At 43.8% G+C, this 20,846-nt stretch overlaps 2 protein-coding genes across 3 annotated transcripts in view; one reads left to right on the top strand and one right to left on the bottom strand.

The window, feature by feature from the left end:
- Positions 1–20,846, top strand: part of lrch1 (leucine-rich repeats and calponin homology (CH) domain containing 1) — a 313,647-nt gene that overhangs the window by 232,907 nt on the left and 59,894 nt on the right. The window lies entirely within an intron of this gene.
- LOC130177955 (SH3 domain-binding protein 4) overlaps positions 1–20,846 on the bottom strand; it is a 45,078-nt gene that overhangs the window by 7,313 nt on the left and 16,919 nt on the right. For both annotated transcript variants that reach the window (XM_056389980.1, XM_056389982.1), the window contains exons 2-3: positions 10,925–11,153; positions 8,464–10,826 (exon numbers count right to left, since the gene is read on the bottom strand). In XM_056389980.1, the coding sequence (XP_056245955.1) occupies positions 8,464–10,826; positions 10,925–11,048 (2,487 nt within the window). In that variant the 5' untranslated portion in view covers positions 11,049–11,153. The remainder of the gene's footprint in view (positions 1–8,463; positions 10,827–10,924; positions 11,154–20,846) is intronic.

Raw genomic sequence — 20,846 nt, 5'->3', positions numbered from 1 at the left:
ACAACATGACCGCAGAGACACACAACATGATCAGAGAGACACAACATGACCGCAGAGAGATACAATATGACCAGAGAGACACACAACGTGATCAGAGAGACACACAACATGACCACAGAGACACACAACATGACCGCAGAGAGATACAATATGACCACAGAGACACACAACATGACCAGAGAGACACACAACATGACTACAAAGACACACAACATGACCAGAGAGACACACAACGTGATCAGAGAGACACACAACATGACCACAGAGACACACAACATGACCGCAGAGACACACAACATGACTACAAAGACACACAACATGACCAGAGAGACACACAACGTGATCAGAGAGACACACAACATGACCACTGAGACACACAACATGACCACAGAGACACACAACATGACTACAAAGACACACAACATGACCAGAGAGACACACAACGTGATCAGAGAGACACACAACATGACCACAGAGACACACAACATGACCGCAGAGAGATACAATATGACCACAGAGACACACAACGTGACCGCAGAGAGATACAATATGACCACAGAGACACACAACGTGACCGCAGAGAGATACAATATGACCAGAGAGACACACAACGTGATCAGAGAGACACACAACATGACCGCAGAGAGATACAATATGACCACAGAGACACACAACATGACCGCAGAGAGATACAATATGACCACAGAGACACACAACATGACCGCAGAGAGATACAATATGACCACAGAGACACACAACATGACCGCAGAGAGATACAATATGACCACAGAGACACACAACGTGATCACAGAGACACACAACATGACCACAGAGACACACAACATGACTGCAGAGAGATACAATATGACCACAGAGACACACAACATGACCGCAGAGAGATACAATATGACCAGAGAGACACACAACGTGATCAGAGAGACACACAACATGACCACAGAGACACACAACATGACTGCAGAGAGATACAATATGACCACAGAGACACACAACATGACCGCAGAATGACCAGAAAGGGACACAACATGCGTCCTCGGTCAGCACTGTGCTGTCACACTGAGGACAGGAGATGGAGATGGTTTATTAAAGAGTGTGTTGACGTCCGTCTCACTGGTCGGAGCTTTGAGAAGTTTTGTGAAGCTGCACTTTCATCTTTTCTTGGCACATCTGAGTGGTTGGAAAACGTCCTGGCTGCTGTAAATTTTTGATGGCGCGTTGTAAAGTATTTATCACTGAGCGTTGTGTCCTGCGAGTCTGTGGCCTGATTTTTAAACTAATAATTGCGCCGCAGCAGAAGAGGCCGGTGCGGCGTCATTACAGCCAGTTAAACGGCGTCCACGCACCGCCGCAGCTCTCTGCCACCGAGGAGGAATTAAACGCTGTGCTGTGTTTTTCCAAAATGTCAGCTGGTCTTTGTGGACGGGTGATGGGACTCTCTGAGTGTGTGTGTGTGGGTGTGTGTGTGTGTGTGCTTTAGTTAAATGCCACAGAGTTTGTTTCACCAGCTCAGCAATCAGCACTGTGAGGCCCTGCAGCTCCCCCCGCTGCATAAATCATCTGCTTGTCAAAACTAGAAGAAAATTCCTGCAGACATATTTTCAAAGATAAAGTTGATGTGGGAACGAAGCGGACAGTTCAATCATGTCTGTCGTTACACAGGGACACACACACACACACACACACTCCCTCTGCTTTCACAGAAAACAGCAGAACTAAACCCTCGGTACGAGCGACACTGAGGTTTCTTATAAATGACTTGTTTCTTCCGTCTTCCTGTTTCTGTTTTTCCTCTCGGCAACAGAACTGACACTCAATCTCTCCACTTCAATCTCCTCTTTATTATTTTTCGATCCCATCTTCATTTTCTATCTGACTTCCTCTCTACCTTTCCCATCTGCAGCCTCTACGCTCCATCTCAGCCGCCGCACTGTGGCTTTGTGATTTCATTCCTGCTCCAGTTTTGCTTTAAACCTTCTTCCTCATCTCTGCACCTTTTCATGAACAAACTGAAACCTCAAAAAAACAGAATCCTGGGGATCCTGGAGTGAGACTGAAGGCTGCGGCTGCTGGTTTTGACTTTCTACCTCATATCTGAACTCTCTTCATAAAGTGGCTCAGAAATAACCCGCACATTCCCAAACGAGGCCAAACTCTCCAGAGAGCGAGTGATCCGTTGTTCGGTCAATTATTCCAAAAGCGGCAGTTTGCCACACCCAGCCGCTGAAGGAGGGGAGAGGAGGAAGTGAAGGGAAGGTGGCCGGGGGAATGTGGAGGAAAAATGTTCATTTGTGTACAAAAATGGCAAAGCGCAGAGCTAATCGCACATAATGGGCCGGGGCGGCCTCGCCAGTTTTCAGAGAAGTCCTCCTCCAGAAATAGGATATTGTTATTATTCCCAGGCTCTATCTGCCACACTGATCTCACTGCAAATAATTCAGCAGGGTCAGACGCTCGGCTGCAGAGCTGAGCGAGAGCTTTGAAATGAAAATCCCCCCATTAGCACCGAGAGACAACAAAGGTACCACCTCTGTGGTCTCACGCCTCAAGACTTCATGGAATCTGCAGCGGGTACACCGGAGGAGGAGGAGGAGGAGGAGGAGGAGGAAGAACAGGAAGGAGGAGGAGGAGGGTTTTCCCTGGTGCTCCTCTTTCTTCAGTTGAACGGGAGGAAATCAGACTGAAGCTCACAGAGGGATTCAGTCTGATTTAACAATTATATTCATAACTGGTTAATCTATCATTTATTTTCTCTGTTAATGGTTTTGTTAATGAATTGTGAAGAAAATTGCACATTATAATTTCCCACAAGTGCAACTGAGAACGTGTTTTGTTCAACCAACAGGTTGAAACAGGCTGAAATTCTCACACACAGCTCAGAACATCATTGAGTTAAAGCTCCTCCAGTGTAAAGGTGTGTGTCCATGTGTAGTGTGATTATAGATCAGCTCTAGCTTCTATATTAATACTGTGAAAGTATCAAAGCCTCAGTCCACAGAGAAATGCACACAGCCTGTATTCAGAAACTGAGCCTTAAAACCAGCCGTCAGGACTTCTGGAACTTTGTGATGTCACAACAAAGCAGTCACCAAGCCCCGCCCACTTGGAAACCACATTGAGATGGTTTTTGGTTCTTAAAACCACAAATATATCTCCTTATGGATCAACACTTCAAATAATACACAGAAGAAGAAGAAAACTATGGAGCTTTAAAACCAATAAGCACTGGTCTCTGTGTCTGTATTTACAAACTATGAACGCAAAGAAAATACAAAGTCTATATATACATATACATATATATATATGCAGTAAGTAACGTACCGACGTCTGACTGTTGATGAATATAGATTCACTGTCAAGTCAGTAGGATTCATCCACTGGGGACCGTGAACAACTAAATGTCTTAAGTGATCCCCTGGTTTCTCTTCTCCAGTTGAAAACCTCCTCATTTACCAGACGACGTGTCCCTCTCCCCTGGTGCCACCGCGAAGTTGACGTTTCTGGTTCAGAATTAATTAATCTTCTCGACAACATTAATTTCTCTCACTTTGCATTTTTGATTTCTGTCTAAATCCCCAAAGGCAGCAGCTCGAGAGATGGAGAGAGCCGGTAAAGACCTGCTCACAATTAGCCAACTCAGCTCAGTGCCTTTGTTGAAACTGCATAATTTCCTCACGGTATAAAGTCAGTGAGAAACTGAGGAGCACTAGTGTTGTGTATCAAGATTGGAAACGCTCCCAGAGTGTAAAGAAGTCTTGTTTTCCATGATACAGTATCAAATCAAGTCTTTACAGCTGCTTCCAAAACAGCTGGAGGGAAGAGGCTACTGTTGAATCTTTTTTAATCTTTATCTAAACCTGAAAAACTTGAGGGAAGCAGCTGTGAGCACATCAATAACATATAATCAATAAGTTTTAAATAGATACAGTGAACCTGTTGGGAAACTTTACATATCTTATTTCCACATCCAGCAGTTACAGATCGCCATGAATGAATCTCAGTCCAGTGTTCCCTCTCTTTCTTTTAGCTCTGTGTTTGGTCTCCTCCAGCTCCTGAGGGAAGTCTCTGGCTCTTTAGCTGCTAAATGCTGCAGTGTGTTCAGCAGCTGCTCTGACTGAGTGTCTGCTGTTGATTACGCCGTGAGAGCGGAGAGAGTGAACAAGGGAGAAGTTGCAGAAAGCAAAACAAGAGCCGAGAGAAACCACAGCGCTGGATTATAATTATTGGGTTCATCGCTACGAGTCTGAAGAGTGTCCTGACCAAGACAACGCAAGACGACAAACACAACATACGCTGCAAAGTCAGAATTAAAAACTAATGTTGTTTTTAAAAATCAGGGCTATCATTTCTGATACGATCATATAAAGAGTTCATCCTGAAACAACCGGAGAGCGGCTCTACAACCATAAAGATAACAAACACTTCACCAAACATATTTTTGCTGTTATTTCTCATGTAATTCAGATGTTATTGCAGCTTCCGTGCACTATAAGTGAAGAAATATCGCTCCGTGTTCTCACACTGTGTCTGAAAACCACAGAACAAGAACTACATGTCCGCCTGTAGTGCAGCCGCCGCTGACAGTAAACAAAAATCATTATCTGTTATGTGACTTATTTCACCTGTCAGAGATAACGCTCCAGTTACTCTGCCACTGGTCCGTGTGCAGAGGCGAGGTCTGGGTCAAGGAGGATTATGGGAAGGATACGGAGGTCGTATGGGCCTGCAGGCGCCTGCAGGTCCAACAACTGGAGCTTCTGTTTCGAATCCGAACAATGAAGCAGGAAACATCTGCCGGCCTGAGATCCAACAGACACAAACCTGAATCCTTTCCCTCATCCGCCGACAACAACAACACAAGCTCCTCACAAAACAATCTCACATCAGACTGTTCTGATGCGGCTTCATTCACACAGATGTTAACATCTGACAGCATCCAGAGTGAATCAATGAATCAAACTATCGAATCCAATTCTTATTAATTCATTAGAGTCTGCTTCAAACACTCGACAGGAAACGGTCCAGTCATGTGTCACGTTAAGAGCAAAAGCAAAAGAGTCAAAGATTATTATGTGTAACTGTTGTGATACAGAAGGTTAAACCAGGTGAAAATATAAGAAATAAAAATAATAATTCCAAAAGCACGAACACAGTTTCATAAAAACAGGGGGTTCAGTCTGTTCCACTCGGTTCAGCTTGTTGTTTTCTGCTTCTTTCTTTTTCTTAAATAATAACTGGGAGAGGCCTCGACCCATCAGGAGGCTGGCACAGTGACACATGATGAATCTCAACCTGTTCTCCTGAGCTTCAGTCTGAAAGCTCAGGCTTGTTACTGCTTGCTGCAAAAAAAAAAGAAAACCAAACCCCCTGAGACCAAACCATCACAACTGGTAACAGACTGTTCGGGTGTATCAATATGTAGAAGTATCTATCAATTATAAATCATTTATTTGCTGCTGCTGTTGGAAATTCAAATTAAAAGTGAGTGTGGAAAGAGAGTAAATGGCAGGAGGGTCATTAATATAATTATAATCTATCCTCTCAGGACCATGAATATCTACAGCTCATGTGTCTTTAATAGATCTGTTCATTTTCTATTAATTTACATTTAAGTGTTGAGGAAGGGAAATGTTTACTCTGATGGTGGCGCTAAAGAAAAAGTCATGAGGTCACCAAAGTAATCAGGGTTTATCCTCTGGGGAGCAGGAATGTGCTCTGTGAGTCCAGAAGCAGATTGAACACTCAGACAGAGCAATGACTCATTAACAGACATTATTTTACTTAGGCACGCCTGCTTGATTATGACATCACAAGGCTTCAGGCAATATTTGGATTGATACGGTTCAATAAAGTTTAGTTTAAACTGGCAGCTTCTCACTATCCCACTATTATTTTACTGTCTATTACTGTAACATGTGTCTACATGTTGTGCTAATGGCATTTTTCTTCCATGCTCCAATAAAGTCATTGACCTGCAGGGATCCCAGATGCAAAACGTCTGGCTTCCAGGATCCATCTGTGGCCATTATTAAAGCTCCTCCAGTGTAAAGGTGTGTGTCCATGTGTAGTGTGATTATAGATCAGCTCTAGCTTCTATATTAATACTGTGAAAGTATCAAAGCCTCAGTCCACAGAGAAATGCACACAGCCTGTATTCAGAAACTGAGCCTTAAAACCAGCCGTCAGGACTTCTGGAACTTTGTGATGTCACAACAAAGCAGTCACCAAGCCCCGCCCACCTGGACCCACCATCCAAACCTTGCAGGATTTGGTTTCTCTGAGTGTTTTTACCTGAAATCTGCTATATTTTTATTGGATCACTCAGAAAACAGTCAGCCAATCAGAAGAGAGGCTCAGAGCCTCCTCTCTTCTGATTGGCTCACTGACCTGTTGTTACTAGAGCTGCAGAGAGAAGCCTGAGAGAGGAGATGTAAAACTACACTGAGATGGTTTTTATATCTTCTGATGGATCAACACTTCAAATTAAAATAATTAGGACCTTTAAAATCAACAAACATATCCTGGTTTGAGAACTGGGATGTTTTGTATCTTATTATACGTAAATATAAAGACAACAATGACCCACCTGAGGAGCAACAAATATACAGCCTGTGTGTACATACACTGCTGACGGTCCCTTTCTCCACCAACAATCAAAGCGGGCCAGAACGGATTCAGACATTTGAGCACAAAAGCAGCTCTTCTGCTGCGACCACAGTGCTTTTGATTTGGTTCTCTTTCTTCTAAAAATAGACGTCCGTCCATGTCAAATGACACACCGACAAATCATAAGAGATAGTCCTCTCCAAAGACATAGAAAACAATTGATTTGCAAGAGAGGAGAGGGAGATAAGGATTTCCTCTGACAGTCTGTAGACTCGGTTCAGCTTTTGTGAGGCCCACACATGCGACTAAATCCACTTTTTCAGAGGATGGAAAACAAACATCAGATGTTTGCACGAGGCACAAACGGCATATTTGTGTCAGTTAAACAAAAAGCCTTGGTGATTTCACATTTGCTGGATGGCTGCGTGCTCTGATTGTCCCCGCACTAACCAGTAGTTTAGCTGTAATCCTGACAGAAATAACATAAAAACAGACCTACATTCAGAAATGAATTGTGACTCCCAGAGAGGGCATATTTTCAGTCACCACCTTTTATTATGTTCTTTTCCATGCTGCAGTTTCTCTGTCTATAAATGGGTCTAACTAGTGTTTACAACATTGAGCAAATTACAGTGTTTCTGCTGCGTGTTACTTCAGCTGTAGTCGCGTCCATGACCTCTGACGGAGACTCTCAGTAGGATAAAACCCTGACGGGGAGACAAAGTGTAGGAGCAGTGGTGTAAAGGCAGAAGGGGGAAGCTTCCGTCGTATTTCAAACAGGCACAGACACATGAAATTCAAAGTTTTACGGAGCATTAGTCAGACTGGGTGCGATGCTGTTTAAGCTTTGAGGATGAGAATCACTACCCAGACTGCCTGAGGTGACACTGAACATCCACATTTCCATGACAAGAAGATGCGCAGCCGAGTGAGTGAGATGTGTTTGCACATTTACAGTGAACACATTTTGACTGAATATAAAGAGAGAGAAAAGCAGGAGGCGTGAACGCTGCCCGCCGTCTCGCTGCAGACACATCTGTTCACTTTAGAGGAATAAAATCCAGACTACTGTCGAACTTGGCTGAGGAGTAACCATCTGATATTCTAATTATAGTGGAACGCCGTCTGGAAAAGACACAGTTCTGTCGCTGTAAGAACAGACGAGTTTACGCTGCGAGTTCGCTGTCGATCTACACATGACAAGTACCTGTGGCTCAGTTTTAATCATAAAGTGTAAATAACAGCCTGTGGTCCCATTTCTACAATGACTTTATACCGTGAATACAAAACTGAGTCTGTTTCATTAAGATGCTTCACTGCGCCGTTTTCCCCCCGCAAGGGCTTTGATTCATATGTACATAAAGACGGAAAATTATCAGAGCAGCCAGAGCAATCAATTGGATTTATAGGATCAGCAGGGGGTATACAAACTGCACACTAACCCTGCAACTCAAACAACAAACAAAGTATTCCCCTGCTCTCCACTGCACCTCAGGTCCTGATTAGACCCCGATGCCTACACAGCAGTTATCGACTGCACTCCCAGCTGAATTAGCCGACTGGACCGCAGCCTGAAGCCTAAAGCCTAAAGCCTAAAGCAGCTGTGGGCAGATGACAGGAGGGAGGAAGGATTGTGCTCCGAGAGAGAGAGAAATCTCCTACCAGGAGGATACTGACAGAAACACATGGCCATTTAATTGGACACATGAAGGACAAACACATGCAGCTCAGACTCGAGATGTAAAACTAGAGGGAAAGCAATTTGCATTTTCTTCAAATCAATGACTTGGAGAAAATGCAAAGTCACTGCGACAGAGGAGGATGCCAAAGGCTATAACTTACCGTCAGAAGCTCTTTCTGGAAGGACTTCCTCTCTTTGCTCTCTGTGTTGTTGCAGTCCTCCTTCAGCTTCTCCAGAACCGACGCCACCCTCTCGGGTTCGCTGTCCAGCTCCGCGCGGCAGAAATGCGTCAAGGGCAGGTTGATGTACCCGAGGGAGTCAGCAAACGCCCGCCAGTTGCCGATGTTCTCCATCAGTATAGTTCTTACAGAGGCGTAGATGTACGTGAGGAACTTGCAGGGCTTCAGTATTTGCTCCAGGAACAGTGAAGTTGTAAGGTCGGGCCCGCTGAAGTAAATGGGCTTAACTTTGCCGACCACCAGCACGTTCTTCGCGTGGACGAATCCCAATCTGCCCTGATAGTATCCAATGTACCACTCTTTTGTCCACAACTGGCCCTTCAGCTTGATCTTCTCCTCGCTCAGCAGAGCTACAAAGTCTCCTTTTTTGTACTCGAGTAAGTACTGGTTTTTAGTTTGTCGGATGACGGTTTTGATTAGCTTTCCAAACTTTAGGTTGTTTATCCGCCGGTCCTGGAAAACAGGGTACTTGGTGGTGATGGCAAGAGGCGACAAGACGATCTTGCCGACTTCCTTCTTCTTCAGGAAGCGCCGTTGCACTGATGTCTTTGGGCCTGCTTTGGGGGGTGGTGTCGGTGTCTGGACACAAAACTGAGCCAGTATACAATCTTGGTCGTCTTTGATCTGGATTCTTAAGGTGAAATCAGAAACGTCGTCAGCGTTGCGTGAGGCAATGACATAGACGAGCCTGCTGACTTTACCTAGTTTAACCTGGAAGCCCCGGACCACTCTGGCTTGCTCACTAGCCTTTACCTCATAGTTGGCCATGTTGGAGTAAACCCCAACGCGGAGGTCCTGTGGTCTGGACAAGACAAACTGGTGCTTACCCCAAAGCTGCAGCGCTACTGGGGGTACAGCCTGCGCCTGTTTGCCAACCTCACTCACCAACAGTGTCTTCGGGGCACAATCATGGCCAAACATCGCCACGACTGTCTTGAAGGACGGGTGAATATGTTTGGGACCGTACACTCCTAAGGTGATCTTTTTAACCACATGTTCCCAGACCGTGGAGTCTGGAGCTATGGACTTGGACTGAGCCACGACACACACGTACATGCACGGTTCAAGGTTATCCAGGCACACCTGAACCATGTCGCCGTATATGTAGGCCTGAGGAATGGGAGTGTAAGGTCCCTCTTTACAATCACTCCTGACACACAAGATCTCTGTGGTCTGCCTGCTCTCAATTTTCACCACGACAGACACTTTCATCTCCAGGGTAACGGTAGTTTTGATCTCCATGTTGCTGAGTTTGATCTCCACCACAGGGCTGACGGTGGTGCAGCGATCATTGTTCAGCTCTAGCGGTGGGTCCAGCAGAGCTTTGATTGAGATCTGCTGGGTGTCCCCGGGGGCCACGTGGCCCTCAGGTATGTGGATGCTGATGTTGGTGTCTGGAAGCTGGACAGCACCTCCTGAGCTGTCCAGCCGACAGACTATGTTGGTTTCCACCGGCTGTGTTTGTCCCCAGCCTGGATTCTGGCCCAGGGAGTCCAAGTCGTGGCAGGACCTGGCCAGCTTGCGGTGGGTGAGCCACGCAGTCCGGAAATCCTCCCTGCTCTGGAACTGCTCTGGTGCCGGCGCTTTCAGGCCTCCAAAGAAACCGGTGGAGGCCTGAGGGGCGTCCGACTGAGCCTGCAGGATGGACAGCTCAGACAGACTGTAGGAGCGTTTGCTTCTAAAAAACGGGTTGTCCCTGCGCAGCGTTTGCCCCACCCCCACCGTGGGACTGAGAGGGTTCATGTTTAAGACGCCACTGCCAAATCCATTGATGTCGGCAGTGATGCTGGTGGAGTTGGGCACTGATGGAGCGAGCGTGTCAAACAGAAGGAGGTCGACTGATTTCTCATTACTGTTCTGATCTAGGGGGCTCTGAGGACCCCCGTTTAGGAAAGGGTTTGTAGAGGAATTGGTTGCTGCGAAAGGGTTTCCGTTTTGGAAGGTGGTTGGTTTCAGAATCACCCCCGCCCACTCCCCTAAAAGGTCCATTTCTTTAGCCGCCTCCTCATTACAGTCTCCCACAGTGTCAATCATCCCACTGTCGCTGAAGGACGAGTCTCTGTAGTTGATGGGCTCCACGTACGCTGCAGGGATGTAACCCATCTCTGTGTTGTTGTGGGCGTACCACCACTCTGCTCCTGATGAGTCCAGAACGTAGAGGCGGTCCCCTTTGGAGAACTTCAGGGTGGTGAAGCTGGATGGGCAGTAGTCCTTTATGGCAACGACTTCCCTGGCAGCACCGAAGGAGGCGGTTGCGTCCAGGCGTAAGGCACTGGGAGAAGGCACTGTGAAAATAAAAAAAATTACATCAGGTAGAGGTGGATGATATATCAGACTGTGACTTTGTTCTGTTAAATGCATCTTTCAGTTTTTAGCAGCTGACCTTTGACATCGGTGAGACTGGCTTCTGACACTCCTTCGCTGAGATCGATGAGCGTCCCTTCAGACTTGCAGCGAGGCAGAGAAGTGTTGTTGTTGGTGGTGGCTCTGATTCGATGGGCAGCCATGTTTGGACCCGTCACTGTGCACCACTGTGCCGGTGTGTTCAGGCTACTCTAATGGGTTTCCTTCAACTGGTGGCCAAGTCAGACATCAACAGCCTCCCATGGTCTCTGAAAGACACAGGAAATATTGGATTATATTCAATTAAACAAAGAAAGAGTTGCACTGTTCTAAAAATCGACCTTTAAGTATTTCTTTATATCTATATATCTATATTTTTTTATTTAAAGGTCCATATTTTACACTTTTCCAGTATTTTATTTGTTATTCATTTCTCTGTGCACTGAGCGCTTTGATACAGTATTAATATAGAACCTAGACCTGCTTTATAATCAAACAACACATGGACATCTACTTATATACAATATGGACCTTTAAAGGTTAATGTCTTCAGTAGGAACCAATGAGCTCGGAGCTGACAGCAGCAGAGGAGGGAAGTCAGAAAGTACTGCTCTTTCCATTGACAGTAATTCACAGTAATATCACCAGCCTTATCATTTAATAGGGTAATTACTGTGGAGGATGTACTGATAATGTATCATGTTCTGGTTTTGTAGCAGTTTTAATTTGAAGAAAATAGTTGCGTGTCAAATGAAGAGCAAGTACGTTTTACAGTTACTGTACCAACAGCTTTGCAATTAATTATGTATATTTAAAAAAAACAGTAAAGTTCACATATGAGGAATGGTTCACTTGATCCTGTGTGGCAACCAGAGTCAGTTCTTTCTGTGATGCTTTGAAAACGGCTGCACTTTTTGTAAATAATGAAACGCGCTGCAAGTTTTTAAATATTAATTTTCCACTCTGTTTACCAGTGTGTTAACGATCCCAGAAATCATGTATCATGTAAGGGATAAATTGATATGAATAAATAAACTGATATCCATTAATCAACATTAATCAAGCATGCATTTATAAGTCAAGCAGCCGAAACTCTGCGTGAAATTATTTTGTTATTCTGTTTAGACCGATTTTCTAATCCTCCTGTTGGTCTTTGATTCTGTGCTAGAAGAGCCAAACTCCTGAGGGTGGCTGGGGGATCGAAGTTATTTTAGAAGGACTTTAATCACACACATATTTATGCACATCCACTTCACACTGACAGTTACTGCTTAGTTTATGTTGATTTGTTGCACATTAAAAGCCTATAAGCAACAAACTGAAAAACATTCTGGATTCAAAGTGGGTTGAAAATCACAGTTAAAGGGCAATGAACAACATCAACAAGACACATTTCAAAAAGGCGAGAAGGTGGGGTGTCAGGACATTTGAGTATGTTGTTTAACACAGAATGATCTCCAGTTTAAAGCTCCTCCAGTGTAAAGGTCTGTGTCCATGTGTAGTGTGATTATAGATCAGGTCTAGCTTCTATATTAATACTGTGAAAGTATCAAAGCCTCAGTCCACAGAGAAATGCACACAGCCTGTATTCAGAAACTGAGCCTTAAAACCAGCCGTCAGGACTTCTGGAACTTTGTGATGTCACAACAAAGCAGTCACCAAGCCCCGCCCACCTGGACCCACCATCCAAACCTTGCAGGATTTGGTTTCTCTGAGTGTTTTTACCTGAAATCTGCTATATTTTTATTGGATCACTCAGAAAACAGTCAGCCAATCAGAAGGAGGCTCAGAGCCTCCTCTCTTCTGATTGGCTCACGACCTGTTGTTACTAGAGCTCCAGAGAGAAGCCTGAGAGAGGAGATGTAAAACTACACTGAGATGGTTTTTGGTTTTTAAAACCACAAATATATCTTCTTATGGATCAACACTTCATATAAAACACAGAAGAAGAAGAAAATATGGAGGTTTAACAACACCTTATACAGTAATACAATACAGTGTCATAGAAACACTGGAATAACTATGGTTTGTTATTTGTTTTTTGCTTATTAGTTTGTTATTTGTAACATTTCTACCCATCATGCCTCAGCCATTATGTCCCTAACAGTTAGCTTTTATCCAGATTTTATCAACACCACTGTTCTCTCTGTAAATATGATGACAGCAAAAAGAAGAAGATGAAACAAATGGGTGAAGAATTGCAAACAAACAGCAGATGTGGGTCAGTGGAACACACATGGGTTTGAGAGACACCACCAGGCTTTTTAGTTCAATCCATAATTCATAGTGGTGTCAGCTCAGGGACGACACGCTGCACGGAGAGGAAGACGCTGATCGTTTACTACTGACTCACTGCTGCAGCAGGAAGCATCCAGCTGGAGCAGATCTGAAGAGCCTTGCCAACAAAGGCCACAAGTGCTCCACTCAATTAACACCAATTTATATCTTTATATTATATAATGTACTGATGCTGATGGAGAGATTCTCAGGATCCTGGCTTGAGTTGATCGGAGTTTGTTTTGACAGTTTAATGTTATTTATTTGACTAACTGACTGTTAGGCAAAGAGGCTTTTATAACAGCAGACCTTTTGCAGGTGTCACTGATAACAATAACAATGGCTCTGTTGTAATCCAGTGTCCCAGTGAACTGTGATAGTGAGCCAGCGTGCACAGTGCCAGGACCCTGAAACTGGAGCAGCTAAATGGAATTCAGCCGCCATTCGTTTTTATTATTTACACCTGTGCTTTTGTCTTCAGTGAAAAAGGCCTATTGTGTTGTGATTATGTGATTTTATCATGGTATGTGTTCACACAGTTCTGTTAAATAAGCATCTGTCTGTGCATGTTGTCATTAAGTTTCTCTGGAGATGCTAATGCTGCTCCGCTGGTGGGTTCCACCACTCCAGGCCAGGCTGAAATATCTCAACAGCTTTTACTGGATTATCATGAAAGTTTGTACAGATGTTCATGTTCCCCTGAGGATGATTCATCCAGTGTCCGAATTCAGTCAAAACTTTCAGTCTGTCCAGTTTGTTTGTTTTGGTTTATTTGATATTAGCATTTAGTGCTCAACAACATGCTAAACATGCTAAATTGAGATGGCTAGCATGGAAAACATTATACCTGCTAAACATCAGCATGTTAGCATTGTCACTGTGAGTATGTTAGCACGCAGCTGTTAGCATTTAACTCAAAGCACTGCTGTGCAGAGCTGCTAACGTGGCTGTTTACGCTCTGTCAGAACTATTGTGTTACTACAGTGTTTCTACCTGATCCAAATGGCCACACTCAGAGGCAGAGTGAGTCACAGACAGGTGGAGATGTTATATCATTTAATTCATATACTAACATGATATGGATTTAACCATATCAGCCATGTCTAGTTTAAATAAATCTCATTTACTGTGTTTATTGTTGTCTGTGACGCTCTGGTGTTTGTTCCAACATGTAAAAGGAGAACAAAGTGATGCTGCAGTCACACCAAGTTCACACTGTTGTTCCTCTTGCTTCATATAAAACAGTCACACACTCACACACAGACTGAGACAGCTCAGAGGCTGACGCTAAATGTTTGTTTCAAGCTGCAAAACGAGAAGTCCCCACATAACAACTTCCCACTGTCTTCTGTTGATGTTCAAGACTTCAGAGGAATTATTCCATTACGCTTTTAAAGCCGTGACCAGCTCATTGACTGAGGCTGAGTTATTATCTTGCAGGGTCAGCTACTTTCCTGCATGTGGCACTCTATAAACCTCACAGTGGCATCACAGCCTGCACAAGACAAGACACTATTGACCGATATGAACTCATGATAAATATGTATCCACTTATATGTTGGCAGAAATGTGACCGAGAGGCAGAGGAGGCGGAAACTAAAACATTAGCCAGAGAGTAGAGGATCTATTTCACACAGTGAATTCGTTTCTATTGTTTAGTGCATGAGAGAGGATATCTCCAGGCTCTGTGGCTTACCACTATAATGCTGCTAAATGATTTCCTGGGCATCAAAAATCCACTATCAGCAAGTGTAACAAGACTAGGTCTAACCCTCGTACATTCCTGGACCACCTCTGGTCAAATCCTGATTTTATAACTGTGATGTCGTCTGACAAAATCACCAAACACATAAATGAAAGACAAAGACTGAGTTGTGATTTCAGCTGTAGGCTGAGAGAGTTAGAAAGACACGGGAGGAAGACACGCAGCAAAGGGCCACAGGCCGGACTCGAACCCGGGCCGCTGCAGCAAAGACTAAGTCCAGATGTCAGGTGCTCCACCAGGTGAACCACCTGACGGAGTCTCTCACACAGAGCACAGCCTCTGTTTGGATCCATATGTAGAGTTGGTCGTAGTCATTAGTACGAAACCTCCCTCCCTCTCTCCTGCTCTCTCTGTCTTATGTTTAGTTATTCCTCTGCCTCCTTTTAGTACTAATGATACATGGAATCAAAGTAGTTAATTTGCTGTAATGGAGGCTAGGCTCAGTGTACTGGAAGTGCTCCTCCTCTTCTCCGCAGGACCCGAGCAGCCGGGAAACCAGAGTGGCTCGGCAATCAGCTGACCAGTGGTGGAAATATGATCAGTCAGTCAGTCAGTCAGCGACATTCCAGATTATAGAGCAGAACATTAGTTAACTAAGCCTGTAACTAACAGATGTATTTATCAGCCAAATGATGATTGATTTTTTAACTATTTAACATAACTATTTGTTGTTGAAGTTTGACATTTCTGTTTGATGAACGACCTCACAGTCGCTTTAATCAATATTTTTCTAATAACAATGTATCAATGTCAAAGTGAAATCAATGTGAAAGGAGTCTGTGGTGGTTGATGATCCCACAGAGAATCATCAGCTGAACCTGCAGCTCTTTACAGTGAGACTCAGCTCAGTCAGAGAGCAGCTGGTGAACATGGTGGAGATCAAACTCAGAGCTAAAAGAGGGAAACACTGGACACAAGCACCACAACACATGATCATGTTGATCTGTAACTGCTGTGGAAACAAGCAACTGTTTGCTAACAAGTTCATTATGTCACTTAAAACACAATGACGTGTTCAAAGAACACACTTCCTGGAGACAGGTTATTTTCAGGTATTTCATGTGCCTTTAAATTTAAGTCCATGTTTGTACGTAAACACACAGGCCCGACATGTTTCTGCCCCACAGCTCCTCTGCTCGGACCTTTAGTTGTCCCTAAAGTGCAGGACAAACACTTGAGGCAGATTTTATCTTTTACGTTGTGTGTTGTTGAAACAGCCTGACAAGGATCTGAGAGGAGCAGAGTGTTGACATCTTTACATGTAAACTTAAAACTCATTATTTTAGCCAGACGTCTGTTTATGTTTTTATTTGATTTTCATCTTTTAGTTTCTTTTTGTTCCTTCTCTTTTGTTTATTTTATTTCCCCTATAATTTTCATTCACTTCAATCTTCTGATATCTTCTGTTGTGGGCACTAACTCATTATTCTACAGTTTTTTTATTTCCACTCTCATTGATTTCTCACTGCGAGCTGCTGTAGCCTGGATAAACGCGCAGTACAAATAGTTTGATTGGTACAAACCCAGCTGTGTGCTCATCTATCAGCGTCTTTGATCTAAAAATATTAGTATCACATTCAATTACCCACGCTCCTCAGACCCTGAAGGCAACTCTGTCATTGCTAATTCCATCCCAATGTGAGCACAACTCTGCAACCTCGACGGCACCATGTCTGGATCTCATCTCTTCAAAGCAGGGGGGAGGAGTGGGGGGTGAGGAGGGGTGAGGTGAGGTGAGGTCAGACGTAAACTCTGGGTGGTCTGCGGCAGCAGCAGCAGCTATCTAAACCTCCAGCCTGACCACCCTGCGCTGTTTAACTCCCACCACAGAAGAACAATTGTGGGCGGGGACGGCTCTGCATGTAAATCTTAGAAAAGGACAACAACGACGAGAGAAACTCCACCATGCAAATCGCCACATGTTCCCTGGTAATACGGCGCCCGGAGAGGCCGTAATGAGGCTCAGCCGGCTCATCTGCTGACAGCGTGTCAATAAACTCTTTAATAAGTTTAACCGTTGGCACCGACTTCTATATTGTGTGGAATTAACATTTAACAATATTTCATGCATCTCATCGGGGTGGGGGATGGGAGTCGTCTGATGTGGGTACGTTCCTCCGAAGCTCAACAACATAGAATCGACCTCTAACTGCTGATATTGTTCACGTTGGTGCGTCAGAGTCTTTGAGGATCTCATGTTCAGACCCTGGAGCCTGTCTCACGAAGAACGTTCGGCTTCATCGGGCTCTGCGAGGTCACCGGCTTCACTTCACCCCTGCAGAGAAAAAAGTCCTGCAGACTGAGGAGACGGGTCGAGGCTCGATGGAGATGTGTGTGACCAGAATGCCGCATGAACGGGTTTCTGTATTCAGAGCTGATTCTCGGGGAGCAGAGGCTCATCATTAGAGCTCAGTGTGAGGTTCTGAAGAAAAGTCTCTCCACCAGGTTTGAAAAGACGTTAATCAGACTGAATTAACATGTTGTTTCACTTCAATCGTTCGGTCTGACATCGTGTTCATCTAAGATGATTCCAGTTTGGGAGGGAGGTTCATCTTTGTCCAAACAAGTGTCATATTCATCCCATTAGTGTAAATCTGTTTCCTCAAACACACGTGCTGTATGTTACAGTCGCAGTTTGTGTGTCTTACTCCTCAAATGCATTTAAAGTGATAGACCAGGTTGTTTGATGTGGGGTTGTGTGAGGTACTAATCTATAGTCAGCGTGTTACCTGCAGTAGATTCAGATCAGCTGCCAGTTTGGAGAAGCAGCAGGAGCTGAGTGATGAGCTGCTGAGGACGGGGTCAGCAGAAAAAACTGTTTCAGCCACTTTAAAAAACGCAGTACAGAAAAAAAAACTACTATCAGTTGAAGTTAGAGCAGCACAATTAATCAAAATATAATTGAACTCACAATATGGAAAAGTGCAATATATTGTGGCGCTACAGAGTCGCTCCGACCTACAAATCTTATTCTCCAGGCGTACAGGAAGTTTGCTACAAAACCAACCAAAATCACATCATCATCATTTTTTTAATTTGTTGTTTTTTTATTTGCATATTGTGCAGCTCTAGTTGAAGTACACGTTTTATTTTGAAAATTTTCACCATGCCATCAAACCACTTCATCTGCCGTCAAACAGCCCTTTACTTTGAAACTACATTTACCTTTGAATTACTGTATTCCTACGCACAAGCGCACCTACAGCACACACTGTATTACTCCACAGATCAGCTGTTTGAGTCAGACAGAGCTACATGCAGTGTAGGGATACGGCAGTTCAGCGGTTGATAAATGTAGTTCCAAAGTAAAGGGCTGTTTGACGGCAGATGAAGCGGTGAAAATATTCCAAATAAAGCGACACTTCAACTGATATTAGTTTCTTTCTGTGGCCATTCAGCAGCTCATCACTCAGCTCCTGTGCTGCTGCTTCAGAGCGGATCTCAATCTCCTGCAGCTAAACACACTGACTGTAGATCAGCTCCTCACACGTCAAATAACCTGAAGTATCACTTTAAAGGTGGATTGTGCAAATAAAAGGAAGAGACGTGTCAACACAGGATTATTATGCTTCCAGCTGGATTTACTATTTGAGACAGTTCTGCAGGAAAAATCTCCACCTCTGAAAAGGAGTAAACACGACAGAAGGGATTTACAAGAGCCACGAGTAAGGTTGTAGTGGCGGGAATAAGTATAGACCTATATCTAACTAAAACCTGACTATTAGAAACAAAAATAAAGCCACGAGGTATTTATTGATGAACAGAATATGGGATTACTGCAACGCAAAAAAACTTGTGATCGTCAAACTGTACCATCGATGTAAAATCACCAGACTGCAGCTGAACCTTTCTTTGTTTTAAGATGCATTAACCTCAGTATTAACATACATATCAACACCGTCTACACCTGCTCCGCTCTGCTGCACCTGCTCCAGGAACACATCCATGTTCCTGGATGATGTGGGGACTAACCCACAGGGAAGCAAACAGGTTGTCGTTGGGTGTCTGGTCTTTGTAGGTTTTCATAATCTTCAGGTCTGCAACCAGATTTACTGACACATTTCAAGCATCAGGGAGAATAAAGTCTCCTTAGCTGAAGCTGAGCATCTGTTGTGTCCTATCAGCTGATCAAAGACGCTCTGTGTTTCCCTGTGAATGTGTAATAAAAAGCTATTTGGCACCAGCCTGCTCCTGGGGGACATGCACTCCACAGGAAGTGAAGAGCTGAATGAAAAGAGAGGCATGGATGATGGCTTCATAGAGAACTTCCTCTGAGGACTGTGAAGGAACGGCTCAGTGATTGTGTGTATATATATATATATATATACATATATATATAAATTTACAGGCGGGCTGCTCTCCCACGCTCGCTGCAGTCAACTGAAGTGTGGAAATCGGCTTACGGTGCCTCGGCGGGGTCAATGCGCCGCTGCTCCCTCACAAACACCACGGTCCACACAGGAAATGAGAGCGGAGGGTGGAGAAGGGCAGACGTGATTATAATTTATATTCATAGCTTTGGTTTGTGTTGGGTGAGTCCTATCAGTCAGAGGGAGCAGTTAACACAACAGAGCCTCCTTCCTCCTCCTTCCTCCTCCTTCCTCCTCTTCCTGACAGTCTGAAGGACGGACCAGCAGGCAGCCTGCGGCGGTCTGAGCTTCAGCAGGACTCACAGTGGATCAGTGTCATTAAACAACTCAGCAGAGAAGGGCAGCAAACAAAAGATACGACCAAATTATCTCAACGCTGCACCAGAGTTTACTGGATCTGGAGCCTGTTAAATCTTCTGTGTATATAATTTGGGCTTTTTTTATTGCTTCTTTCTCCGTCCGACTGTAAACCCACCAAACAGTAGTAGGAACAATTAGTCATGTTTCCACCAGATGGTCGATATATTCTCTTCCAGATGATAAAACAGATCCAAGTACTTCTCGTCTGCTTCACTATAAACTCACATTCTTCTCATCTCTTTCAGCTACATGACGTTCACCTAGAGTGAAACACTTCATTAACTTAATGGTGACACTCGTCCCATCCAATAGAAACACTCGAGGCGTCTTCAGCATTGACACATTTTCCCAGAATTCAGTCTGGCATTCAGCAACTTTGGAAACTTTAGTATCTCCACTGAAATTTAAGTGAACAATTAGTCTATTAGTTGATTAATCGATCGATTTTATTTTGATAATCATTTCATCAGTAATTCCAAATGAAACAGTGAAGAAAGTGACAAACATTTTCTGGCTCCAGCTGCTCAAATGAGAGAATTCGCAGTTTTTTTGTTATGAATCAAAGTTAACTAAATATTCTGTGGCTTCATCTTGAACTGTGAGAAACTGGGATGGATATTTTTCCTCCATTTAAAAAAAAAAAAAAAAAAGTGGAACTATTCATAAATTAATCCAATGAAAAAAACTACTTACTTACTTGCAGCTATAAACATTACAGCCTTACACAATATAATTGTTTCAGTTATGTAAAGCAATCTCATGAAATTGCAACTACATGACTCTGCAGAAGGCTTTTAATTTGAAAGAACAGATGGCGACACCCGGCCGAGGTGAGAGAGATAAAGGGGAAAAGAAAGAGAAAAGGGAGAAAGGTAGATTTAAGTAACATTAAGTAAGATATATTTTTTATTACTTATTGATATTCACTCCGTCCGTTGCCATAGCTACACAACAAAAACCCTTTATATTAAAAGCCCAATAAGTAGCTTTAACAGATTTAAGTTCACACTCATCGTTAAAGAGTTAAAGTTTTATTTCTATTTTGTTTCTGGACTGATCACGGCTGGAGAGTTACTCATTTTAATGGTTGTGTGTGTAATTATTTTTGACAAATATAAACCAGCATCAGACGACATAAAGAAGTCAGGTTTAGTTGTTGTCTCAGCTCATGTTGAGCTGCTGCCTGCTCA

The sequence above is a fragment of the Seriola aureovittata genome, chromosome 11 (genome assembly GCF_021018895.1).
Source record: "Seriola aureovittata isolate HTS-2021-v1 ecotype China chromosome 11, ASM2101889v1, whole genome shotgun sequence".
Classification (NCBI taxonomy): domain Eukaryota; kingdom Metazoa; phylum Chordata; class Actinopteri; order Carangiformes; family Carangidae; genus Seriola; species Seriola aureovittata.
The sequence above is the reverse complement of the archived record's forward strand: the minus strand, read 5'-3'. Positions and strand labels throughout refer to the sequence as shown.